Source organism: Chionomys nivalis, chromosome 10, assembly GCF_950005125.1.
Source record: "Chionomys nivalis chromosome 10, mChiNiv1.1, whole genome shotgun sequence".
In the NCBI taxonomy this organism is placed as follows: Eukaryota; Metazoa; Chordata; class Mammalia; order Rodentia; family Cricetidae; genus Chionomys; species Chionomys nivalis.
Window position 1 is genome coordinate 22,263,386 of NC_080095.1, and position 24,410 is coordinate 22,287,795.

Genomic DNA, 24,410 nt, shown 5'->3' on the forward strand with positions numbered 1-24,410 from the left:
TATAAACTGGACACCAAAAAAATCAAAACAAATAAAGATGGGTACACAACTAAGTAGAGTCCTCAAAAGATGAAATACAAATGGCTCAGAAGGAGAACGAGGTAGTGACAAGAACAGGGTCCAGGAAGACCAGGCTGGGTATCAGGAGTGCCCAGGTGAGTGGGCATTTTCTGCTTAGAAGGTAAATGTCTGGGTGCAGACTATAGGACCAGCCCAACCAGGGTTGAAGAACAATAGGAAGCGCATGTGGTGAGAGATGAACTTGTGGGTGGCATCCCATGGGGTGGCTGGAGTGACGGGGGTGGGGTGAGATGCCGCCTGGCTCAGCACCAACAGCAGCTCCTGCTCCTGGAGTGGGGCTCCATCTAGCCAGACTACCCCAGCAGTAGGGCGGCATTCCGCTCTATCAACTCCCTCCCCACCGAACTCTAGATGTGACTGGAGAAAAGCTAATGGCTGCAGATCTGAAGATTCCCCCAGAGATGCTGGGTGACCCCTCCTGCGTAGTTCTTCCACAGAGATGCAGCTAATGGAAAAACCTGCCACCTCCCAGCAGACCCTGCCCTCCGCGTTGCCTAGCAGCCACGCTGCAGAGTTTTCCGTGTAAAACAAAGCGTGTGAAAGGAAAACACGAGAAACATTTCCTCAGAGTTTGCTCCAGGCCAGGTGGGGGCTGGGACCTTTACAACCTGAGGGTATTTTGTCACAGTCCCGCCCATGAGAAAGAGCTGGCATCCCTATTTTCCATGTGGGGAAACTAAGGCACAAATGAAAAACGACAGAGTCGAGACTTGGGGAAGTACAATGACTTCCCTGAGCTCGCATAGCTCATGAGCAATTAACCAGGTATTGCAACACAGAAGCCCACCACCATCCCCAGGGCTACTGCAAGCAATCTGTCACCTTGGCAGCCACTGTCACCTCTGAGTCCTAACCTCACAGTGACAGAGACACTTCCCTCCCTCAGAGGGGATGTCAGTGGGTGGGGGAATTCAAAAGTCAGACTGCAGTACCCAAATGTGGCCAGGGATGGCGACATAGGGACCCAAGCTTCTGTACTGAGGACACAGGCCTTGTCTGTTTTCCTGCCTCCCTCAGCAGCACCTAACCAGCAAGCTATCATTGCTCAATGGTGACTTCCATGGGGTCCCATCAGAGCCCAGAGATCAATGAACCGGGGTCCCAGCTTTGGCCCAGAACCCTCTGCTCTCTTACCTCCCCCGAAACCAACATCATTTGCCACACCACAGCCGGTAGCCCTCTGCAGACACCTGTCGTCACCCTAAGCCACCCTACCGAGCCTGTCCTGACTGTCCCAGGAGCTTGGTGGTGGGTGAGCAGGGTCCATGGAAGAGCTACCCTGAACCTGTGTGCTGTACCATCTGTTCACAACAGCCCAGCATGAGGCAGATCCTGGGCCCAGCAAGGCACAGTCACTTTCCTGAGAATACACAGCATATAAGGAACTGATCAAAACCAGAGCTGCAAACTGGCCACCTTCTAACCTCCGTCTCCTACCCCAAGTTCACAGCTTTCCCTGCTGGAGCCTGACACGAAGAAACCTCTGCGGAGGCCGAAGGATTAATTGCATTACACATGCCTGCACTTATTATTATCTTACTTACTATAATTAGCCATTCACTTACATTACAGGCGTGTCTATCTTCCCCGGACTCTGAGCTCTTTACAGACAGACAGCCTGGAGTTGAATTTCTCCTTGGATCCCGGTGCACGGCACAGCGACATACATAAAGGAGATGCTAAGAGAAAGCTGCAATAAAACCTGTTTGCTCAACTGACAGCCGGGAGCAGAGAGAGCTACATCACAGCATAGACAGCTGCCTGCTCTATGAACCCAACCCCACAGAGGGACCCAGGAAAATAAGGGTATTTTTGGAAAACCTGAGAACACTGCAGAATTAAGAATAAAAAGCAAGCAGACTCCTTTTGGAGGCTGTTGCCATAGTAACTCAGCACACAGCAGAAAAATACTGTCTCCATGGAGCCATCATCTTTGATTACAAATAGTGAAGGGAACACTAGCCCTGGGGATAGACACGTTGGATGTGACTAGCCACCACCTGGGATCTGTTCTCTGTGGTGCAGCCCACAGCCACAGTTGAGAACTCAGGGGGCTGTGGAGGAGCCCGGGCTTCAGTTTGTCTTAGAAGGTACTGGTTGAGAACATCAAGGAAAAAAATGGCCAAGACCAGCTGGATGGCTCCACCTCCTGGCCACACCTGCCCTCCCGTGACCTTCTGAAGGTCAGCAAGACTCTGGACGGTCTCTCAAAACGTCAACTACTGAGCAGACACAAGACAACGAGGGCTCTAAGGCTGTCTCTTAGGGGGCTGGCTGGCAGAGGCTGTTGCAAACCAAACCTAATCTACCTCCAAAGGCTCCAGACAGCATCTAGAGTGACTCAGCAGCACTGATGGAACCAAATGTATATTCCCTTTCCCTGGACAGAACAGGGCCTTAGGGTCTCAGGGCTGCAAGGCGAAGGGTGGGGAATCTGATCAACTGCTCACTCATTCACAGACTAAAGAGACATTTTGTTGAGCATCTACAATATGCTAAGAACAGGCTGGAAGGCAGATGTATAAAGAGAGAAACACAGACCCCTGTCTTGGAGGAGGATGGGAGGAGGCGGTATAGGAAGGGAAGAAATGGAACAGGATTGAGAGCCTAGAGCAGAGAGTGGGTACATCCTGCAGTACGTGTGGTGGTGGTGGTGGCGGCGGCGGCGTTGGTGGTGGCAGTGGGCTGATGTATCCAGACTTTGCCTCATTGATTCAATCCTTTGGGATGGTCATTCTTCCTTTCCCTGCCTGGGAAAGTTCTATTGAGCTGGAGCCACCAACACGCTTTGGATTCTACACTGGGAAGCTGGTGAGTGACAAGAACACGTCTCCCAGTCTCTTGCATGCAGCATTGCGGCTCCTGGGAGAACTGCGGTCGTAGGGACACTTAGATGAGCAGGAGACACACAGAGGCGGCTGGGCCTTGCTGACCCTACATGGCTCACTTGTGATCATTTCTGTATGCCCACCTGGGTCGGAAGCCAGAGAAGAATCCTCTGTCTCCAGTGGCTTTCTAGAAGTGCCATCCTTGACTGAGCACAAAGAACAAGTCATGCTGCCATGAAGATGAGGGTGTGTTGTGTGTGGGTCAAATCTTCTTGTCCAGTGGGCCTCGCCAGAAGACTAGGGTGTTAAAGGGACCTTCCAGGAAAGTAAATACAGTTAACTCTCAAAGGATGCCACCAACTTGTCCCCCAGAAGAGAGGGCTTTATAAGAGGTAACCTCTTAGCCCATGCTGTCCGCAGGGAGTGTGTGTGTGAGGGGGAGTCTAGGCACTGAGCATGGCTGGGCAAGAGTGTACAGTCAGAATACTCTTGACTTTGTCCCATGGTTGCAAACTGATGCTACATCAGGACTCCTCTGTTTGCCATAGTCAAACAGATGGGTTGGTCCCCATCTCAGCTAGCTCCCAGATGTTTGGAAAGCCTCTGATTAAATAATTCGCCTCTTTTGGGATTGTGGTCCTCCATTTTGTACACTGACAGCTACTCTGAGGGCAATCCTTCGGGAGAGATGGCTGTCTTTGACCATGACTTTTCGGCACACTGCATAGTCAATAAAAGCTCACTGCATTATGGCAACATCAAATCTGTATCACGTTGCACTGAATGTTGGAGACAAAAACCATCTTAGAAGCCAAACTATATTATTCTAGGGAATATTTAGGGCATCTAGGGCTACTAGGTCACAAGTACCCCAAGAAACAGTGGTCTTGGCAGACCAGGAGCAAAAATGGCACACTGACCTTCAGCTGAAAAGCCCAGGACTAGTTCCAGCTGTTGAGGCCCAGAGGAACTGTTGTGGCCACTGCCCTGGAATGGTGGACATGTGCATAATTCTAGCAGCCTCAGGGAGCTAGGCAGGGTTTCCCACCTCAAATGAAACATGCTTCGTCCCCAGCTGAAAACGCTGGTGAGGGTGATCAGGGCGAAGATGCCTGTGGGCGGCTGCAATGTCTGAACCTTTGTGAAATAATCCATGAGAGACCGTTAGCAACAACCACGCTAATTAAGAGGACAAGAGTCTTTTTGGTAACAGCCAGACCAAGGGTAGGCTAACGCCTCCAAAACACCTCTTGGTGCTGAAGCTCAGGGGTATAGCATTTTTAAAGACAAAACCCACAATCACATCAGTGATCCAGGAAATTATTACATCCGTGTTAGAGCGTGTGCTGATTGGCCTTGTGTCAACCTGACATAAGCTAGAGTTATCTGAAAGGAGGGAGCCTCACTTAAGAAGATGTCTCCATAAAAGCTGGCTATAAGACATTTTCTTAATTAGTGACTAGTGCGGAGGGCCCAGCCCACGGTGGGTGGGGCCATCCCTGGGCTGATGGTTCTGGGTTCTATAAGAAAGCAGACTGAGCAAGCAAGTCAATAAGCAGCACCCCTCCATGGCTTCTACATTAACTCCTGCCTCTAGGATCCTGACCTGGTCTGAGTTCCTGCTCTGCTTCCCTTCAATAATGAAGTGATCTGGAAGTGTAAGCCAAATAAACCTTTCCTCTCCAACTTGCTTTTTGGTCATAGTGTTTCTTGGGGTTTTTTTTGTTTGTTTGTTTTTTGTTTGTTTGTTTTTTGTTTTGTTTTTCGAGACAAAGTTTCTCTGTAGCTTTGGAACCTGTCCTGGAACTAGCTCTTGTAGACCAGGCTGGCCTCGAACTCACAGAGATCCGCCTGCCTCTGCCTCCCGAGTGCTGGGATTAAAGGCGTGCGCCACACCGCCACCCAGCACTGGTCACGGTGTTTTGTCGCAGCAGTAGAAACCCTCACTAAGACAAAGGGGGTTGGAGTAACCTCGTAACACCTGTATTTTTGCAGAGCTTAGCAGGATTTTTTAAACACAACTTTTGTCTACACAACGGATAGACACACTGACCAATGAAAGAACACACAGGTGAGAAGTACAGGCATCAATGTGCTTGCCTTGAAAACATGAAAAACTGAGTTCAATACCAGAAGTTGTGTGTAAAGTTGGCTGTGGTGGGGAGGCTGAGACAGGCAGGTACCTGGGGCTGCCAGGCCAGCCAGCCTGGTCCACTTAGCCAGCAACAGGTCTTGAGAAACTTCCCATCCCAGCTTCATATCTGTTAATGTGATAAAGTATCTTGGTCCAAAGCAATTTGGGGAGTGTGGTAGTTTGAATGTAATTGGTCCCCATAAGCTCATAAGGACTGGCACTATTAAGAGGTGTGGCTTTGTTGGAGTAGGTGTGGCCTTGTTGGAGGAAGTGTGTCACTGTGGGGGCGGGCTTTGAGATCTCATATATGCTCACACCATGCCCAGTGTCTCAGTTCCCTTCCTGTTGTCTGAGAATCAAAGATGCAGGACTCTCAGCTCCTGCTCCAGCACTGTCTGCCTTAACACCACCATGTCACACCATGATGACAATGGACTAAACCTCTGAACTGTAAGCCACCCCAATTAAATGTTTCCCTTTATAGGAGTTACCGTAGTCATGGTGCCTCTGCACAGCAACGAAAACCCTACCTAAGACAGGGAGTAAAGAGTTTATTTGACTCATAATTCCAAGTTACGGTGGATTACCATGGGAAAGTGAAGGCAGGAACATCGTGTCCACAGTCAAGAACAGAGTCGATGCATGGATCCTTGCCTGTTCTCAGCTAGCCTTCTCCTCTCTTGTACTGTCCAGACCGCTTGCCTAGGGAATAGTGCCGCCCACAAAGGACTGGGTTTTCTTACTTCAGTTAACAATATCACCCCCCACAGACCTGCCCACAGGCCAGCCTGATCTAGACAATTCCACTTTAGGGCTCATTTTACTCTCTGATTTTTAATTAATTTTTGGTGGCTCTGCGTGTTCAACCTTTCACTCCTACCACATTGTCCTCAGTTCCCACGTACAGCTATGGGACCCCAAACAGAACTCACAGCTTTGCTTTAGACATTTGAATGTGCAGAAGGGCTGGACGGCAGAGGGCTGAGCCTTGAGAATAGGAGGGTCAAGTCCCATTAAAGCCTCCTTAGGATGGTGTGTGGGGAGCCAGAGAGGAGGGCGGTTAGAACAGTTATTCCCTGGGATATGAAAAAATTTCTGGTCAAGCAATTATATCTTTTAAATCTTGAGGTCTTAAAGAAACCGTCTGTCCCACAGTGGTCACACAGTGACTAATGAGTGTCACTTAAAAGACAATGCAGTCAGGCTAGAGAAATGGCTCTGTGGTTAGGGTACTCACCCTGCAAGGGTGGGAGTTGGAGTTCAAATCCCCAGAACCCATACACAGAGGGAATGGTGACCCACCTGAATGCCACTTCAGAAGGTGGATCCTCAGGTCAAGCTGACTGGCAACATTAGCCACACTGTTGAGTTTTGTCTGGGTTTGATTGAGAACACTTCTTCAGTGAATACGATAGAAGAGCAGCCAAGGGCGGGTTTGCAGCTATGGGCGGAGTCCCTAAGCTCCAGTCCCTATGCTGGCCCCTTAGATCACTCTGCACACCCTGCAGAGAATTTGCAGATGTGAACATGAGCCCCAGCTGCTGAGTCTAGTGGCTATGAAAGGCCTTCGACTGCAAGCCAGAGGTCTGGCATCTCTCCTCAGCATCTCTCAAGTTATACAGGCAGGAGAGAGTCTCAGGCCAATCTCAGTTCTTAACATATTTGTGCTAAGGTTCAAAATATCTACTGTACACATGCCTCAGGAAGACCTGCCGGAACAGAGGCATGCAGGAAGGAATATTAGTGGCGCAGGATAAATCAGAGGCTCAGCACTACATGAGGCAAAATTTGGCTCCCACAGCCCAATGAGGGATACATTGTATCCCAAAACAATAATGAGGGTATCAGGGCAAGATCCAAAGAGGTGATAGGTTTTCTGAGATAACCATGTTCTAAGAAACCTGTTTTATACAAACATGCAGTGATATTTATAAAGCTAGGGATATAGCCCAATGGTAGAATGCAGGTCCTGCCTGCTCAGAGTCTTAGGTCCAACCCCAGTGTCAATTTATAAAGCCACAAAAGGAGGTGACACAGGGAGGATCCAGGGCGATGCTCAAGCGTTACACCTACTGGCAGTTGTACAACCTTGTGGGGATGGCTATTTTTCATCTCCTAATTTCTGGGGTTTTGTTTTTTACACTATAGTTAGAGAGCAGAGCCCCGAGCACGCTGGGCAAACCGTGCGCTTTCACAGCCACCATCTCGCTTGCTCCTCTTCTCCAGCCCATGTGCTAGGTGCAACCGTTCCCGTCGAACAAAGAAACCGAGGCTCAGCACCTCGACCCGCGTGACAAGTGGCAGAGCCTGGCACTTGGACTTGTTTCCCATCTTGCACTCTCCAAGGCCGTTGAGGACAGGCTGCCATGCGTGAGATGATAAGACTTGCCACCCGGGATGACAGGCCGCAGGAAGGGGAGAAGATTAGCTGGCTGGAGACAAGAAGGTCTCACTGAATCAGCCAATTTGCCAGGCGCGTCCGGGTGTCACGCTGCTATATTTAGACTGCAGCACCCTGAAGCTTCTCGTAAGTGACCACAAATCCCCTCCCTGCATGGTGTGGCCAGGCACACGGGAGTTTGGAGCGCCTCAGGGACTTCCTGTCAGCACAGCAGAAGGATGAGCATGGCTACCTGCCTTCTGCTACCTGCCTTCAGCATGCTTTGAGGGGCAGTGAGCCCACCCTCATCACTGGAGATGCAGATACAGTGGGCTACTCGCCCTCGATGATGTAAGAACTGATTCCGCACGGGAGATACGGCCAGTACTCTATAAAGATGAACCGGCTGTTAGAATTCCCACCCGGGTTTCTAACTCCGTGTTCATGGTAGCAGGCCCCACGCGTTAGAGGCAGTGCTGCTTGCTCACTAGCCTGAGGGTCTCAGAGGGAGGCAGATATGTGCAGAAAGGGAACGCACTGCTTCTGCCCTGTGAGGTGTGGCTCAAGTCACCTGACACGTCTGCTCTCTGACTCTCATCAGGTAACCCTACTTCCTTCACATCTCCTCCCTGCTGGGGACCCCTGTGGTGAGCTGTGTGGCCTGGCTGTGTTCCTACAGGCCTGCTCCCAGGCCACAGGCTGAAGAGAGGGGAGTCAGAGACTCTCTCTGTGAAGCCACCTATGGCTGTTGGGGGCTTGTCTGGGATTGGGGTATCCTAGGACGGTGGAGGGAGGTGACACATTGAGGGCTGTAGGGGAAGAGGAGCCTGCGTCATGCTGTGTGCGGCCAGATGTGCTGCATACATCTGGGACCATGATGTGCCGGGTGCCTGCTTACCCTCAACTGCATTCCTGACAGAGTCAGCCAAAGTCAAGACTTTGGAGCTCTTTCTACATGTTGCTGAACTACCGGGCTGAGTCGATGGCTCTCATCCCTGACCACATTCCACAGATGGTAACCATGTCTCAGAGCATGAAGCCACCAAGGAGTGTCCTTCAGAACTTTCGCCCCAGCGCCTCAAACAGAACCTGGCTCATACTGGGCAACTGCCAGACATCTGAGGAATCAACGAGGTAGCTGGGGATGTACCATCTCAGCAGACAGTTCCAGTCTCCCCTCAAGGGAGCACACTCAGGGGCATGGAACTCTGGGGCAGCAGGGTGCCTTCCCTGAGGCCTCCCAAAGCCCCACGCGGCCTCTGCAGGTGGCAGAGCATCCCAGTGTGGCTGGCACCATCCTGGTTTTGGAAGGTGAAATTCTCCAGTCTTGAGAGAGCTGAGATTGTTGATCATGGTGTACCTCAGTGACCAACCTGACAGACAGGCATGGAGGCTCTGAGGGTCAGCCCTTTCTTCAGATACATCCCCAGAGCCTGTGTGCTGTGGCCCCAAGGCAGGCATCCCCATCCTTCTGGCTCTTTTCTCCTCAGTAAGCAGAGAAGCACCCCAGGTGTACCTCACAAGACGCACCAGAGGTTGTGACAAAATGCCATACAGAAAGTCAAATATGCCAGGTCCTGGCACACGGCAAGCATACTGAGAGGGACTAGGAGGGTGAAGTCTGAGGGACAGAGTAGGACACTTTGTGCTGGTAGGAAGAGCTGGCCTTCTAGGTCCACCAGGATGTGACCTGCTGCCTAGTACTCTCTGCTTTGGCTGACCTCTGTGCCAGACTTCATTTCCTGGGACTGGCCCTGGACTCGGTGCATATGAAATGAAGGTCCTTACTGTCAGGGAGCACCAGACAGGGTGGCTCAGACTGTGCACGGTGCTGGAGGAAGGAGGGCTACGTGGAAGGATGTGGTGTCCTTCCTTCCATTTTTGACACCCGTCCATCCAACCCTTGACAAGTCCCTCAGCCATGGTCCATTCTGCCCACAGAGTCCAGACCTGAAGAGACTGTGACAGAAAAACTCATGTATTTGATCCTCAGATGTCAGCCAGCCAGCTGCCACCTTATGGTTCCTCTTTCCCTACCTGCACAACTCTGGGCACCATCTTAAAGCCTTTGAGTTGATGCTTTTTCCTCCCATATGGGTGCTCACTAGACAGGCACTGGGGGTGGCTTGCCCCTTGGGGTGTCATCTCTGCTTTCTATCCTGGCTTCTTCCACCTGAAAGCAGGGTCCCTGCCTCCCTGATGGTGTTCTTTATATCACATGTGCTCCGAGATGGGGTGAGCAACAGCCAAGGGGGATGAGTGCTGGAGAGAAGCTAGTCCTGGCTCCTCAGCACTCTCCCGACCAGCCATGTGCATGGCTCATGGCTTTCCATGCTGATTGATTGGCCCAGCAGGGTCAGATGAACTTCCGCAGGAGGGAGAAGGAAGGGCAGGAAATCAGGAGGAGGAGGCAGCAGTTAAAGTGGTGCCACTGTGGTTGAGGCAGGGAGAACAGCGGGAGGGGGGACGGGACAGAAGAACACATTAGTCACCTCTCAGGCCTCCCTTGGAACAGAAGTCCAGTCTTAATGCATTTCTAATCAGCTTCCAGAGCTGCGGGTGGAGGCTACAGATGGGGTTTCCTCGTGGAATCGGCAGGGGACAGGCTGAGTGGGAGGTAGCCATGTTCAGTCTGCAGCATCTGCTCCCCTCTTCTGCCTTCTTTCTAAGGAGCTTCCTAGGGTCCTCATGTTGAGACTGAATGTGGAGGCAGGAGGATTGCAAGTTCTAGAATGTTCTAGAACAGTCTGGCCCCACCAAAATGGAAACCACCCCTCTCCTCCAGATTCAGACCCAGCTCTGCCACTGGGCTGCATGCCTCCAGGCTTCCTAGTACAGCCTCAACATCAGGTCTCAGCCTACAAACCACAATCCCAGGGAACTTAGACAACAATGAGGACTCTAAGAAAGACTTACATAGATCTAATCTACATGGGAAGTAGAAAATGACAAGATCTCCTGAGTAAATTGGGAGCATGGGGACCATGGGATAGGGCTGAAGGGGAGGGGAGAGGTTGGGAGTGGAGCAGAGAAAAATGTAGAGCTCAATAAAAATCAATAAATTTTTTTAAAAAAAGAAATTATGCTTCCAGCCCAGTTGGAGTTATTGGGACTGAATTTATTCACTCAACTGGAAAAAAACAAGTTCAGTATATGAAAACAATTTTTCAGGACTTTGATGCCAAGCAAGTAAGGCTTGAGGACAGAGAGAATACGGAGAACCCCGGGGGCAGGCAGAGGGCGCTCGCAGTCCCCAGAGACTATGGCTGGTGAATCATGGATGTGCACAGCCTGCTGAGACAGAGTCAACCAATTGGATGGCCATGAGCAGTGCCCTGGCACCCACACAAAACTACCACTCCTGCTTCTTCCCATTGGCCACTTTGTGGATCTTACAACTCACAGGGCAGCAGAGAGAATGGGCCAGCCTCGCTAGCTGCGATAGTCACCATCAGATTAAAGATGACCCTTGTCATGCCTAGCAAATCATAAATCCCTGAAGAGTCCAAGCTGCTCCCAAATGAGTGGTCTTCATCCAGAATAAAGGCGACGACTATTTAGAGAATACAGAAATACTTATCATGCAACGAGATGAAATTCACAGTGCTTAGCCAGGTGTGGTGGCACACACCTTTAATCACAGCACTAGGGGAGGCAGAGGCAGGTGAATCTCAGAGTTCAAGGCTAGCCTGGTCTATAGAGGGAGTTCCAGAAGAACTCTGTCTTAAAAAAGAAAGGAAGAGAGAGAGGGAAAGAGAGGGGGAAAGAATCTCATAGTCTTTAGCATCTGACCAAGAATGACCAGACAGGCAAGGAGATGCAACCTGAACCAGGAGGTGAGGGCATCCCATAAACACACCCCAAAGACTAAATATGAGTGTGAACATGTTAAGAAAAGGCAAGATAATTTTCAAAAGACACAAACTTACTGTCTAGAGACAACAGCCATAATCTCTGGGATGGTGATACTCTGGATGGATTTGCCACTAGTTTAAAGATGGACAAAGAAAATGCTGGTGATCCTGAAGGGGTACTGATGATAGCGACTCAAATGGAACATCAAGAGAAAGAGCAGAACACCAATGGGTGTGAGCCAGTTGGAGGCAGACTCGTGTAACCAGAAAGAGTGTCGAAAGGCAAGGAGAACAGAAAAAAGTACACGAAGAATGAATGCCAGAAAAGCTCCCAAATGTGATAAGACTATATATAACCCACACAGGCGCTTTTCAGATTTATTTTTGATGACGTGTACATGTATGTGGGGTAATATATGCACATATGATTGCAGTACCCACAGAGGCCAGAAGAGAGCGTCGGATCTGGAGTTACATGGCCAGATGGTGGCCAGATATGGGAGCTAGGAACCAAACTGGGGTCCTCTGGAAGAGCAACACACACTCTCAAATGAGCCCCCGCTCCAGCCTCCTGCACACACATCTGGAAATCCCAAGCACTAGAAACATGAGAATCGCTCCAAAAAAAAAGCTTCTCTAAATTGCTCAACATCAGAGAAAAAGATAAAATCTTAAAAGCAGCCGGAGGGGGAAAGGAGACACTATACTCAGAGGACCGAAATACAGAGAGCAGAAGATTTTCTCTAAAAACAACAAAAGCAGGAAGTTAAAGCCATATTTTTAATTGGACTAACAACTTAGAGTGTCTAGACACATAAAAGCTGAGAGAATTCATCCAGCAATTCAGTAGCACTAGAGATGCCAACGCCCTTCCAGGCAGAAAGAAAACGATGCCCCAAAGAAATGAGAGTCTACACCAACGAAAGAAGGGCACCAGGAGTAACCAGTGCATGGAGAAACACGTAAGACTTCCCCTTATTACTTAAGTAAATGGAAGACAACTGACTTTTAGCAAAGATAGTAATAAAGTATTATGGTTTATAACATAAACACAATAGTGTATTGTGGTTTATAACATAAGCACAATAATGTATTGTGGTTTATAATACACACACACATCTCAGGGAGACAGAATGGGCAGGGAAGGTGCAACTCTGGGTCTCCAGTTCTCAGGGCAGAAGCTAGAGCTTGGCCCGATACAAGGCAGAGCACACGAAACTGTTACATAAGCAGTATCTTCCTGGTAACGCACGCCCACCCCCCAGGCCTCTTCTCTAGGCTCCGTGAAGTCCTAGGTTTTAAAATACTACCTAGAAATTTGATGGCTTTGTTAAGTGTGCATTGCGTACCTGAAGAAACGGCACACAGCCCCTCCTGAGGTCTGATGACAATGCCCAAGGATTTACTAGGTCTTTTCAGTGAGAATTTGAAGAAGACAGGCCCTCTGGTTAGAACCACCAGAGATAATAGATAATTTGTACTTTAATGATAATTCTTGCTTTAAGAAACCATGGGCTGTTGTTAGCACAAAGGCCCTTGAGCCCATAGAGAATGAGGGAGCCAGGAATATTAAACACTCAGCGGCCTCTCCTCTAAGGAAGAATTGACTATTTCCACCCAGAAGACTGGGAGTGGATATTGTGAGCGGCCTGGTGACCTGTTTGCTATCTGTGGAGGCAGACCACACCCAAATCCCCGAGAATGTCTACCCCAGACTCTCCCTCCCTAAACCTTTATCTTTAGCTCCCAGTTAATAGAACCCACCCTATTCTATTCTAGGGAAATGTCACATTGTATTTTATGGCCTGCTGACCTCTGTGCTGTCTCAGTCAGAGATCACATCAGATCCTAGGTCTTTCAGCACGGAGCCCACCCTCAGGGTCGCATGGACTTTGCCAAGGAGTTTCTGTGTAGTTGCACCTTAGGTTTTATTGTGCTTAGCATACATGTGGTCCTAGGTTCAACCCCCCAGTACTGTCAAAAAAGTAGAATAAGTAAACAATTTATTTAAAAACATGCCGACAATGAATGAACCGCCTGGCATCCAACTCGCTGAGGTGTGGTCCAGGTTGAGGACATCAGTCCAATCCGAGTTTTCACTCCCACCTCAATTCTTCTCTGTTCCTCTGCCTGACATCTGCAGAGGCCTGGCATCCCCAAAACCTCTAGCCCCTCTTTCCACCTCTGTGAATAGCCCTAATAACAGGTTGCCTGGCTCCCCAGGATTCTATTTTTGGGGCAGTGGTGTTTCTCTGGACAAGAAATGTCTGCTAATTTCTTACAGATCTGTTGGAATGATCCCACAGACTCCTTTGTACAAAACAAAGAAGGCCTCTATTTTAAAGAGAAAACAGAGTCATGTGTCCCTTATGACTAGAAATCTTTTGTGGTTTTCCCGCTTTATGGAAAAACAAAATGAAAAAGATAATTTACTGTGAGTCTCCTAAGGCCCTGGAGATGAGAGAAGGCAAAAGGAGTGGGCAGGAAATATCCCAGTATTGATTAGACCCTCAGGTTGCCTCCCAGAAATAGCCCAGGGTTAGTACCTGTTCCAGGTGCCTTCCCACCTGCCAAGGTCATGCTGTGGGGTGGGCTGCAGGAAGATGAGGGGGTAATCTCATCTCCCCAGATACAGAGAGCCTTCTCAGACTCCTCTGCCATGAGGTTAAGTCACAAGTGTCAGATCTGAAACGGTCAAATATTTGCAGCTGCATATGGCTCCCCCAGCATAGCCACAGCTAGTTCACCAGCATAACCACAGCTAGTTCACCCAGCATAACCACCAGCTAGTTCACCCACCATAACCACAGCTAGTTCACCCAGCATAACCACCAGCTAGTTCACCCACCATAACCACAGCTAGTTCACCCAGCATAACCACCAGCTAGTTCACCCACCATAACCATCAGCTAGTTCACCCAGCATAACCATCAGCTAGTTCACCCAGCATAATCACAGCTAGCTCACCCAGCATAACCACCAGCTAGTTCACCACCATAACCACCAGCTAATTTATCCAGCATAAGCACCAGCTAGTTCACCCAGCATAACCACCATAAGCACCAGCTAGCTCAGAGTAACTATCTTCTCCCCTAGGCTCGCTGAGATACAAGACCTTGAAAACCCACCAGAGCTCCAGGATGGATGCAGCCCACACTCCTGTTCTGTGTGCTTCAAGGCAGTCACCAGTCTCAAGGATGTCGTGGTCCATGCCTTCCCACCCTCCTGGACATGGAGAATTATGGGCTGGTCCACTCCCTCTGCATCTAAATCACCACAGAACGTTCTCAACCAGGAGGGTGTAGTGTTACAGACATGATAGGACATCTGAGGCTGGGTCCTCAAGAGCCTGAAGCCTCTACCTGGGACCACTGGACTCTCCCATTAGGAGAACCAGCACTACACAGGCTACACAGGGAGTAGGCTCTTGTGCTGGGAGGAGGCCCCAGCTGCTAAAAACAAACCCTGCAGAGAGGAACACCATATAGAGAGTGGCCATGTGGGGAGGTGACAAAAATATCTGTGCAGAAGCTATGAGCTGGAGCCTAAGTGTCACACAGAGGCCATTTCAGCAGATACAAACTACCTAGCATGGTCCTTCTTGAATCTGTCCCACAAAACTGTGAGCAGTTCAGACAACTCCTTCCATCTCCTAGCAACCACAGTAATCAACAGTAACCAAGCATCCCATGCTGTGGCTGGTCAGTATGCTACAGATTTCTAGATAATTGTTGGCATTTAAAAATCCAGCCTGGCCGGGTAGTGGTGGCTCACGCCTTTAATCCCAGCACTCGGGAGGCAGAGGCAGGCGGATCTCTGTGAGTTCAAGACCAGCCTGGTCTACAAGAGCTAGTTCCAGGACAGGCTCCAAAACCACAGAGAAATCCTATCTCGAAAAAAACAAAAACAAAAACAAAAAAAAAAAAAATCCAGTCTGGAGGCTGGGGAGATGGCATAGTAGGTGACAGGCTTGTACAGCAAGAACAGGACCTGAGTTTGAAGACCAGAACCCTCATAAGAAGCCAGGCACAATGGTACACACTAGCAATCTTAGTGCTGGGATTAGAGACAGAAGGATCCCGAGGTTCACTAGCCACCAGTCCCCTTGTTCAGTGAGAGACCTTGTATTAAAAGCTAAATAGAAAGCAGTTGGGAAAAGTACCCACCATTGACCATTGGCCTCCACATTTATAAATACACACACAAGAGAGAGAGAGAGAGAGAGAGAGAGAGAGAGAGAGAGAGAGAGAGTCTGCATGCAAATATCACCATTTCGAATTTTCTCTAAAACACAGAAGTGCCACTGCTCCAGGCCTGTGTGTATGCCTGGCACATGGGGACTAGTGTCTGTCACACCTACAGACCAGGCCCTTACTCTTAAGGTCACCACAATGCCACACCTCCCTGTTCCACTCCATGAAGCCAATGTCAGAGGTTCCTGAGTTTCACCAATACAATATGTTCCACAATATGCTCCAGAGTACAGGACCTATCCCTGGTGCATGAGCTAGCTTGTTGGAGCCCATTCCCTATGAGGAGATGCCATGTTCAGCTTTAATGCCACGAGGTGGTGGGGGGCTTGGTCCTGTCCAACTTAATGTGCCAGACTTGTTGACACCTCATGGGAGCCCTTACCTGTTGGGAGGAGTGGATGGGCTGGGGAGAGGAGGCGAGGGGGCTCGGGAGGAGGGGTGGGCGGAGAACTGTGTTCGCAATGTAAACTGAAACTAAATGACAAACAATATGCTCTAGAAAGTCTAGAACATGGTCTGGAAAGTCACGATGGCGGTCCTGGTCTGAAGGGGAAGGAAAGCAGGTCCAGGCTCCTGAGGGGAAAGAATGGGCGGTAGCCATCTTTGAGTGTAAGAATCTGGGCTCAGTCCTAGAGATCTGGGACCATCCCTCTCTCTCCAGCCCTGGAGTCTTGGTGGTGGCCCTGCCCATCTGGTTACCTCTGGCTACAGAGATATGGATGTCCTGCATGTCCACAATTCCCAAAGCTTCCAGGATCCAGGGATTGTGAGGGACTGTGTGGAATATCCCCCAGGTGGAGTATAGGTGCCCAAGTGCCCCAGGCTGTGGTCCAGGGGCTCTATTTTAAACCTCTGAGGCGAGCCTCTCCTATGCGCTCTCTCTCTCTCTCTCTCTCTCTCTCTCTCTCTCTCTCTCTCTCTCTCTCTCTCAGCTTCCTATAGAGCAGGAAGGGCACACCTCTGCATCGGGGGACCATGCACACACTGCACAGCTGATGGGGTATCATCTCAACACTTGTTTGCAGCCCCAAACGCTTCCAAAGGCTTATGTGCTCTGAACCACGTGAAGATGCTGGCAGGAACCCTATTTAGCATTGAAGGCTGGAAGCCAAGGCTGGAGCTGCTTTCATTCCCTTCTTCAGTGAACACACTCCTGACCCCACCCATTCTTCCATCTTCCATTTTCCACAGGGGATGGCGGGGGGAGAGGATTTCCCCAGGCATACACCATTCCTGTGCTGAAGAACCCACAATGGTCCACAGTGCTCTCTGCTTCAACCCAGATTGCCATCTGCCAATCAGCACCTGCCGTAACCTGGCCCTGACAGCTCACTCTCTGACCCACTGGGTCTCCTGTCCTCCAGCTCGCTGAAGGGCTCAGTAACTACGTGTTGCTTTCTCAAGAAAGCGCATTCCCAGGCTTGCTCAGTTCAGGACCATCTATCTGCCTGTAGTCCTAGTATGCCCACTGCCTCCTTCTCAAAGTCCTGGTGATGTAGTCACATCTGATAACTTGCATTCACTCTCTGTTGGTCTGAGTGTCTTTTCCCAAGCACGCATCTCATTATCCTCATCCAACCATCCAACTGAGGCTGCTGAAGAACTACTGTGTGCCAGTTCAGCGCTGGGCTCAGCATTTGATCTATGTCTCTTCTGGTCCTAGTCTGACCAATACCCTGGAAGCACCCAAAGAAAGGACCTAGGTCCCATCCGACTCTGTCCCTCGGCACTCCTGTCCTAGTGCATGACAGGGTCCATGACACAAGGAGCTGACGGAGTAGATGGAGTGCCAAGATTTCTCACTGCCACACAAGGAGGGGCTGTCACACACACACACACACACACACACACGCCCCCCCCCCCGGGTATACAGAGGCTGAGTGCTCGCTCCCACATACTGCTAGGTCCTTCCTATTTAAAAAGGTATCAACTCTCATCCCGTGGGGACGGTGAGACAGATCTACGGCAGGAAGCGATACTGAGCACAACCAAGGCTATGCAGAACAGGAGGCACCATGGCGCCAGCACCTTCAGAGGAAGGGGACAGATAAGCCATCTTGGAATGTGTCCCTAAGGTGAGGCCACATGGGGAAACCCCAGAATCTCTGCAGAACCTAGGGGCTAGGCTCAAAATCAGCTCCCTTCCTCACGAACTGCACGCCCTTGGGTAAATTATTCTTGCCATCTGGCATGCTGACCTACAGAAATCCAGGCTAATAGGACTTGCAAGAGTTCACACACAGTAGGTCCTCTAAAAACCTTAGTGTGTCTTCCATTGGTGTGCCTGTTCACACTTGCGCTCCTTTTAGTTAGCATGGTGCTGAGCATGCAATCAGTGCCACCTTTTGGCAGGAACAAACTGGCCACGTGAAATGTGAATTATAAAACAAAACAAAACAAAACAAACAAACAAAAAAAGCGAAACCCCACTGCCACCACACCAAAAAAACAGACTCCCGCAGGCTCTGCCCACAAGTACAGAAAAGCCCTGTATGTTTTGTCAAGTCACCATAGCAACTGTGGATGCTCCAGCCAGCCCCGAGGTTGGCTAGTAATGATCAATTTCTCTTGTAACCATGGAAACTCTAGCTTCTGTGGGATGCAGAGAGGAAGGCAGCCACAGACATCCTGTGAGTTTCTCTCCTCACTTCAGCAACAGCTTAGCTAAACACCCTTCCATCTGCAATGGCAGTGACTGTTCCCCATGACAATATTTACATACGGGCAGAATATGAGATGGGTCATCAGCCAAAAAGGGGAAGTCGTCAGAGTCCTTCGGGTTATCACTTGCTTGCGTGAGACTGCCCAACCCTGGGTTTTGATTCCCCAGAGCTAACTTGGGGACTTTGTGTCCTTTGATGCTCCCATTTGGGAACAACCTGGCTTTTGATGTTACATTTTAAACAGACTTCCACCACACGGGTGAAGTTTGGAGAAAGACGTGTCCCTTCAAACATTGCTGCTAGAGACAAGCAACAAGGATCGGGGCCCTGGACACACACACACACCCAGGAGACAACAGAGTTGGCTTCCCAACACTGCCACAGAAAGTGAAATGTCTTGTGGGCTGGGACTTGTGTCCAGCCAAACGTAGCCTCTCTCTGTAGCCACACACTGTGGTCAGCGCTGGGTCTTCCCAAGAACCATGCATAACCCCAGAAAAGGGTGTGTGCCTTTGTTCTGGCTCAAGAGACTCAACACCTAAGATCACAACTCCAAGGCATTCTCCTGCCTCCAAGACCACCAGGCACCAAGAGGTCAGTTGTATATCTGCCACAAGGAGCCTGCTTTGTGTGCAGGGAAGGGTGGTAATCTCCTGCTCAAACCCAGCACAAAGCAAAAATGCATTAAACCATCCATCTCTGTCGCAAAGCCCTGTCACTGCCTTCCTAAGTAGCAGAGGCTAAAGTCTCAGCCACAGTGGAGAGAAAGGGGGTTGCCCCGAGGACACCAACAAGTGACAGAGTGCCAGTGCCAAGCAAAAGCAGAGTAGGGAGGGCAGCTCCTCTCTAGTTCTCCTCTGGTAGTCCCGGGGCTCCAGGGCTAACATAGTGAGTGGGGGTTGGGCTGGGAGGGGCGACTTCAGCTCCCCAGGCTCTTCAGAGCTGTCTTGTTCAAAAGTGGGGTGCTCAAAGGAGACAGCTCCACTCCACCTTCGGTGTGTGAGGAACATGAGCCACTCCACCCAGAACAGCTACGCTGCCGGGTCCCGGGTACGCGCACCAGGTGGGACTGCCTGCCGGGCTCGGGACAAAGGACCTGGCCACGGACGCTAGAGCTGTACCGGGGAGGGCAGCGAGGCCGGGGTTCTGAAAACTTGGCGACCCAGGGAGGGTGGGGAAGATTCCGGGTTACCTGCGCGGCCATAAAAGACAGATCCATGGTGTCGCTACTGGCGTGGCTGCTGCTGTTGCTGCCCGCGCTCCAATACTCCTCGCTGCTGCTGCTGTCGTCGCTATCGCCGCTGCGGGTCCAGCCACCCGCACAGCTATCAGGGAGCGGGCGGAACAGCGAGCAGGTGCCCTCAGGCCCCGGCGACCGTGACCTCAGCAACCCCGGCGTGGTGGCGTTTTTGCAGCCTTCACGGCGTCCTCGCTGACTCCGAGCTTTGGCTCCCGACACCAACTGGGCGGGAGACCCCGGGCGCGGCGCCCCTCCACGTGACCACTCCCAGCCCCACCCCCGGGGGCGGGCCGAGCAGGACCCCTGATTTCTAGCCATCCTCCCTTTACCTTGGCCAAAAGGGGAAACTGAGGCCTGCAGTGTGGCCAGCTGGGTTGGTGAGCCAGCCTCCAACCCAAATCCAGCGTGGTGGGCGCCCTTCCCAGGGCACCTGACTCAAGCTTTCCTGGGGTTGGCTGAGTTACCGGGTGACCCGGAGTATATATACCCGGCTTTCAGTGGAAGCCCTGTGCCCAGACTCCTGAGTGCTTGGCACTTAAACTGGGCAGAACAAAGCAGAATGTCTAGCTTTTCTGTATTGTGTTGCTTGGGTGAAGTTTGTGTGTTTGTTTGAGCCTGGGTATCCTCATTCATAAAACGCGAGTAACAAAACCTAGGAATTAAATAAGACACGGCATATGTCACCAAAGGGTGAGCTGTAACACGACCAGTGACCCTTAGTGGAGACCAGGGAGTGAATGACCTTCCAGGAAGACATACACAACCTGCAGACAGTGTCCGTGCCTCTGTTAAGACGTCTTACCTCAGAAAGGTAGCCCTGGCCACGCAGGTGTCTTAGCTGAAATGCAGGGAGCCCCAGAGATACCCAATGGGCTCTCCAGGGTATGTGTCCATCCCTCCATCCTCTTTCTCTCCTCCCTCTTTTTCTCCCCACTTCCGGCTCTTCTCTTCTTTGTTTCCTCTCTTGCTTCATTGATCTCTAACTCTTCCAGGCTCAGATCTCCGGCATTTCCCCACCTCTGGCAGCCATCACTCTGCACCCTTCCAGTCTGTACTGGCTGGTTGTGTTTGTCAACGGGACACAAGCTAGAGCCATCAGAGAGGAAGGAACCTTAGTCGTGGGAATGCTTTCACAAGATCCCGCTGTAGGGCATTTTCTCAATTAGCGATCAGTGGGAAAGGGCCCAGCCCATTGTGGATGGTGCCATCCCTGGGCTGGTGGTCCTGGGTTCTATAAGAAAGCAGGCTGAACAAGCCAAGAGAAGAAAGTCAGTAAGCAGCACCCCCATGGCCTCTGCATCAGCTTCTGCCTCCGGGATCCTGCCCTGTTTGAGTTCCTGTCCTGACTTCCTTCACTGATGAACAGCAATGTGGAAGTGTAAGCCAAATAAACCCACTCCTCCCCAACTTGCTTTTTGATCGTGGTGTTTTGTCGCAATACAGATGCTAACTGAGACACAGTCCAAATACCTGCTTCTAGTCTCAGTGCCCAGAACTACCCACGGGGTCCCATTCCTCTATGGAAGTGGTTCTCACCCCTCCTAATGCTGCGACCCTTTAATGCAGTTTCTCATGTCATGGTGACCCCTCAGCCCCAACCATGAAATTATTTTCATCGCTACTTCATAACTGTAATTTTGCTACTGTTATGAATCGTAATGTAAATATCTTATATTCAGAATATCTGATATGTGACCTCTGTGAAAGGGTCATTGGACCCCCAAAGGGGTCTCGACCCAGAGGTTGAGAACCACTGCTGTGTGGCCTAGCAGTTCCTCAGCCTTCCCAGAACCCATTGCTTCTCTGCACTTTGACCATAAAACCTTAAATATGCAGAGATGTGTGTGTGTGCGCGTGCGCGCGCACATATGTGTGAATGTGTGTGGGTACGATTTTAAAAATGAAAACCCCCTGCAGCTTAACAAAAAGAATAGATGGTGCTGGAGAGACGGCCTGTCCATTAAAGACTCAGGCTCCCAATTAAAAAGGGTAAGCAATGTTCTTTTACCCTAAGGGGCATCTCTCCAAAGCTCTTTCTTGCCTGCCCCTGCGCCCCAGCCTCCTGTAATCTAAATCTTCACTATTATTGTTCTCTTCCTGCAGCTCCACCCTGATCATTTACCAGCCTTAAACCTGTGTGGGGACAAAGAATCCCTCCGAGACCTCCCGACCTCCCTCTTCAGTCAGTACTGCGTTAGCCTTGATGGTGACCGAGGCCACCATCCACCTGCTGGTATTTACACGCTCTCTAGGTTTTCTCCTAAAGTGAACAATGTTTTTGACCTCCCAATAATCTGTTCTCCATCGCTGTAATTTTGTCATTTCAGGAAAGTGTTACATGAGGAAGCATGACTAATAACCCTCTGGGGTCAATGTCAATCAATCTGGTTACCAGGAGACTCATCCAGGTTGTCATAGCAGCAACAGTTAGTTCTTTTTTATTGCTGGGTAGTATTTTATTTTATTAATGCACCACCGTTAGTTTAACCACACATCCATCAGAGGACATCTGTGGTGTTTCTGTTCTTTGGTGCTTATGGAAACAGCTGCTACACACATGCATGTCTGAGGAGTCATTTGAACATGTCCTTCACCCATTCCCATGCCTGTGGTCATGGAGCGATGCTACTTCTACAGTGTGTCCCCATAGATCACGGCGTTTAGTGGCTCCTCGGCCTGCATGCCTGACCTTGCCCACTAGAAACCCAGACTTCTCCTGACTGCGCTCCGGAGGAGGAGAGAGGCTGGGTGGAGGCAAGCCAGCCGTGTAACACCCATTCCCATTGGTCTTAACCCCTCCTGGACAGAGCAACACATGAGAGGATCCCTCTCCTCTCTGAGGTCATTGTCCTTTCTAAATGCCCCATCAGGAATGCTCACCAAGCTCGTCAAATGAACCTCACGGGTCACCTCCAGCTCTGTCAACTGTTACTCAGTGGTGTCTCCTGGGCCGCCAATCTGGCCAGCACTGGGCTCTAATGTCTGCCTTCTCTCTGCTTCTGTCTGAATCAGAAGATGTTGCTATCTAGATCCTCTGTGTATTCACGCTGCACAGGGGCAGAGGGGCTTAGGGGCAGCCACACTCCCCTTCTGTGGCTGGGTAACGGATTCTGTCTGCCTAGAGGAAGAGGTGTCTGGCAAGGGTCTCTGAGACAACCAAGGCCAACAGAGAAACCACCCGCCAGAGGCAGGAAGGTAGTTGGGTTCACCATGACAGTAGCTGGTGTTGGTTTAAACTTTGGGAGTCACACACACACCACGTTATTTATTTTAGTCATATTTAGATTTATTCAGTTTGGTGAAAACTTTCCTGGTGATAATTAACTCAATCCCATGTGCACAACAAAGCACACATAAATCTCCTTGAGGAACAAAGTAAGCTAAATAAAGATCAGCTGTGACTACATTAAAACTCTTTGTAAAGCGCACACGATGCCTTCCCTAAAGATGGTTCTAGAGATTAAACTAAGACAAGCAACCGGAGGGTGGGGGATCCAGTGTAGTCTCCCACCACACAAACAGCTCAGTTAGCCACATCCGCTCCCAGCCTTCTGGGTGGAAAACAGGTTCTACATTCCTTCCTTCGAAGGACAGCACTGTGTTTAACACTACAGCTTCTCCTAGTGTTTATCTGTGAGCACAAGGACCTCGGTGCCTCCTACAGTGTCTTTGCTGAGTCTCCAGAAATGGTTTTGAAGGAGAATCTTGCAGGAACTGGATATCACTCTCCCAGCTCCTTTCTCAGCCCACGCCATGTTGAGGGCCACCCAGGGACCTTCTTTCTCTCCCAGGAGGCTACCAGCTTGTGTGCCTCCTTTAGCGGCATAGTCTTTGTGGTTCCTTCTGCTATGGACCTTTCTCTGAGTGGTTCAGGTTTTATTTCCAAAGATACCTCTCCATGGCCCAGGAGTTAAGAGAGCATCCTGCGCTTGCAGAGGACTCAAGGTTCATTCCCCACACCTGTATTTGGGTGGCTCACAACCACTTGTGAGCCCAGTTCCAGGGAATCCAATGCTCTCTTCTAGCTTTCTTAGACACCTGCACTCATGTGCAACTCACCTACCCATACACTCTAACATATATTGTGCATGTGTGTATACATATATGCATATATAAACATAATTAAAATTTAAAAATAAAAAATAAAATTAAAAAACCCACCTAAGTCTAATTGGAGGCCCCTTAAGATCATACTGGCTTGTGCCTATCTTATCAATTTATTTTATTTGCCCCATGGCATTTCTCTGTCTTTAAGACAGACTTACCTGTTGGAAGAGGTGCCATGCCATGAGTCTTTAGTGTTCCTGAGTTTTCCCAGGGCCGGTAAGAACACAGGGCCCGGGGAGCTCTTTCCTGATCTGTTTATCAGAGTCGTGTTTCAGTGTGTAATCCAGACTTAGCGAGGCTGTCTTCCTTTCTGGACATGAGACGGCCTTTTTGACTCCTGAAGAGTGAGTGGATCCTTGGGGCTCCACCATGCCCTTCTGTAACACAGTCCACCATGTCTAACCCTGTGTCTCAGGCCTGGGGTCTCTCCTGCCTCTGGGACTTGCAGACATGGGGGTGATGAGAATCACAGAGAAGATGGCGTGGGTTGTGTCTGGGGAGCTGTAGGCAGCCTGATGGTGGCTTTTCCTCTAGCTTAGTCCTGGGGATCAGGTGAGGTTGGTCTCTCCGGTCCGAGACCAACAGCAGTTCGGTGGCTCACCTTGCCACTCAGAGCCGGTGAAAGCAAGAGGCCAAAGGCTACCGCAAGCTCTGGGTCCTGGCCACTTGGTCTGGGGCTGTGCACTCCTGGCTCTGGTTCCAGGGACAGCCAGGATGTGCTCCTGCCAAGGCAAGCCCTGCATGCATAATTCATGTGTGCTGAGAACTTGGGATGCAGAGCTTAGGAACAGTGTGTCCCTTCAAAGGCACCAGCCAAAGACCACAGCAGGGGCCTGACCTCTCCACTGACACTTGGCAGCTTTGAGAATT

General features: G+C 50.3%; 1 protein-coding gene across 1 annotated transcript in view; it reads right to left on the bottom strand.

Moving 5' to 3' along the window:
* C10H14orf132 (chromosome 10 C14orf132 homolog) overlaps nt 1–19,815 on the bottom strand; it is a 29,958-nt gene extending 10,143 nt beyond the window's left edge. Inside the window, exon 1 of the mRNA XM_057783044.1 lies at nt 19,386–19,815. Coding sequence (XP_057639027.1) covers nt 19,386–19,751 — 366 coding nt within the window. The 5' untranslated portion in view covers nt 19,752–19,815. The remainder of the gene's footprint in view (nt 1–19,385) is intronic.
* Between the last annotated feature and the right edge of the window lie 4,595 nt (nt 19,816–24,410).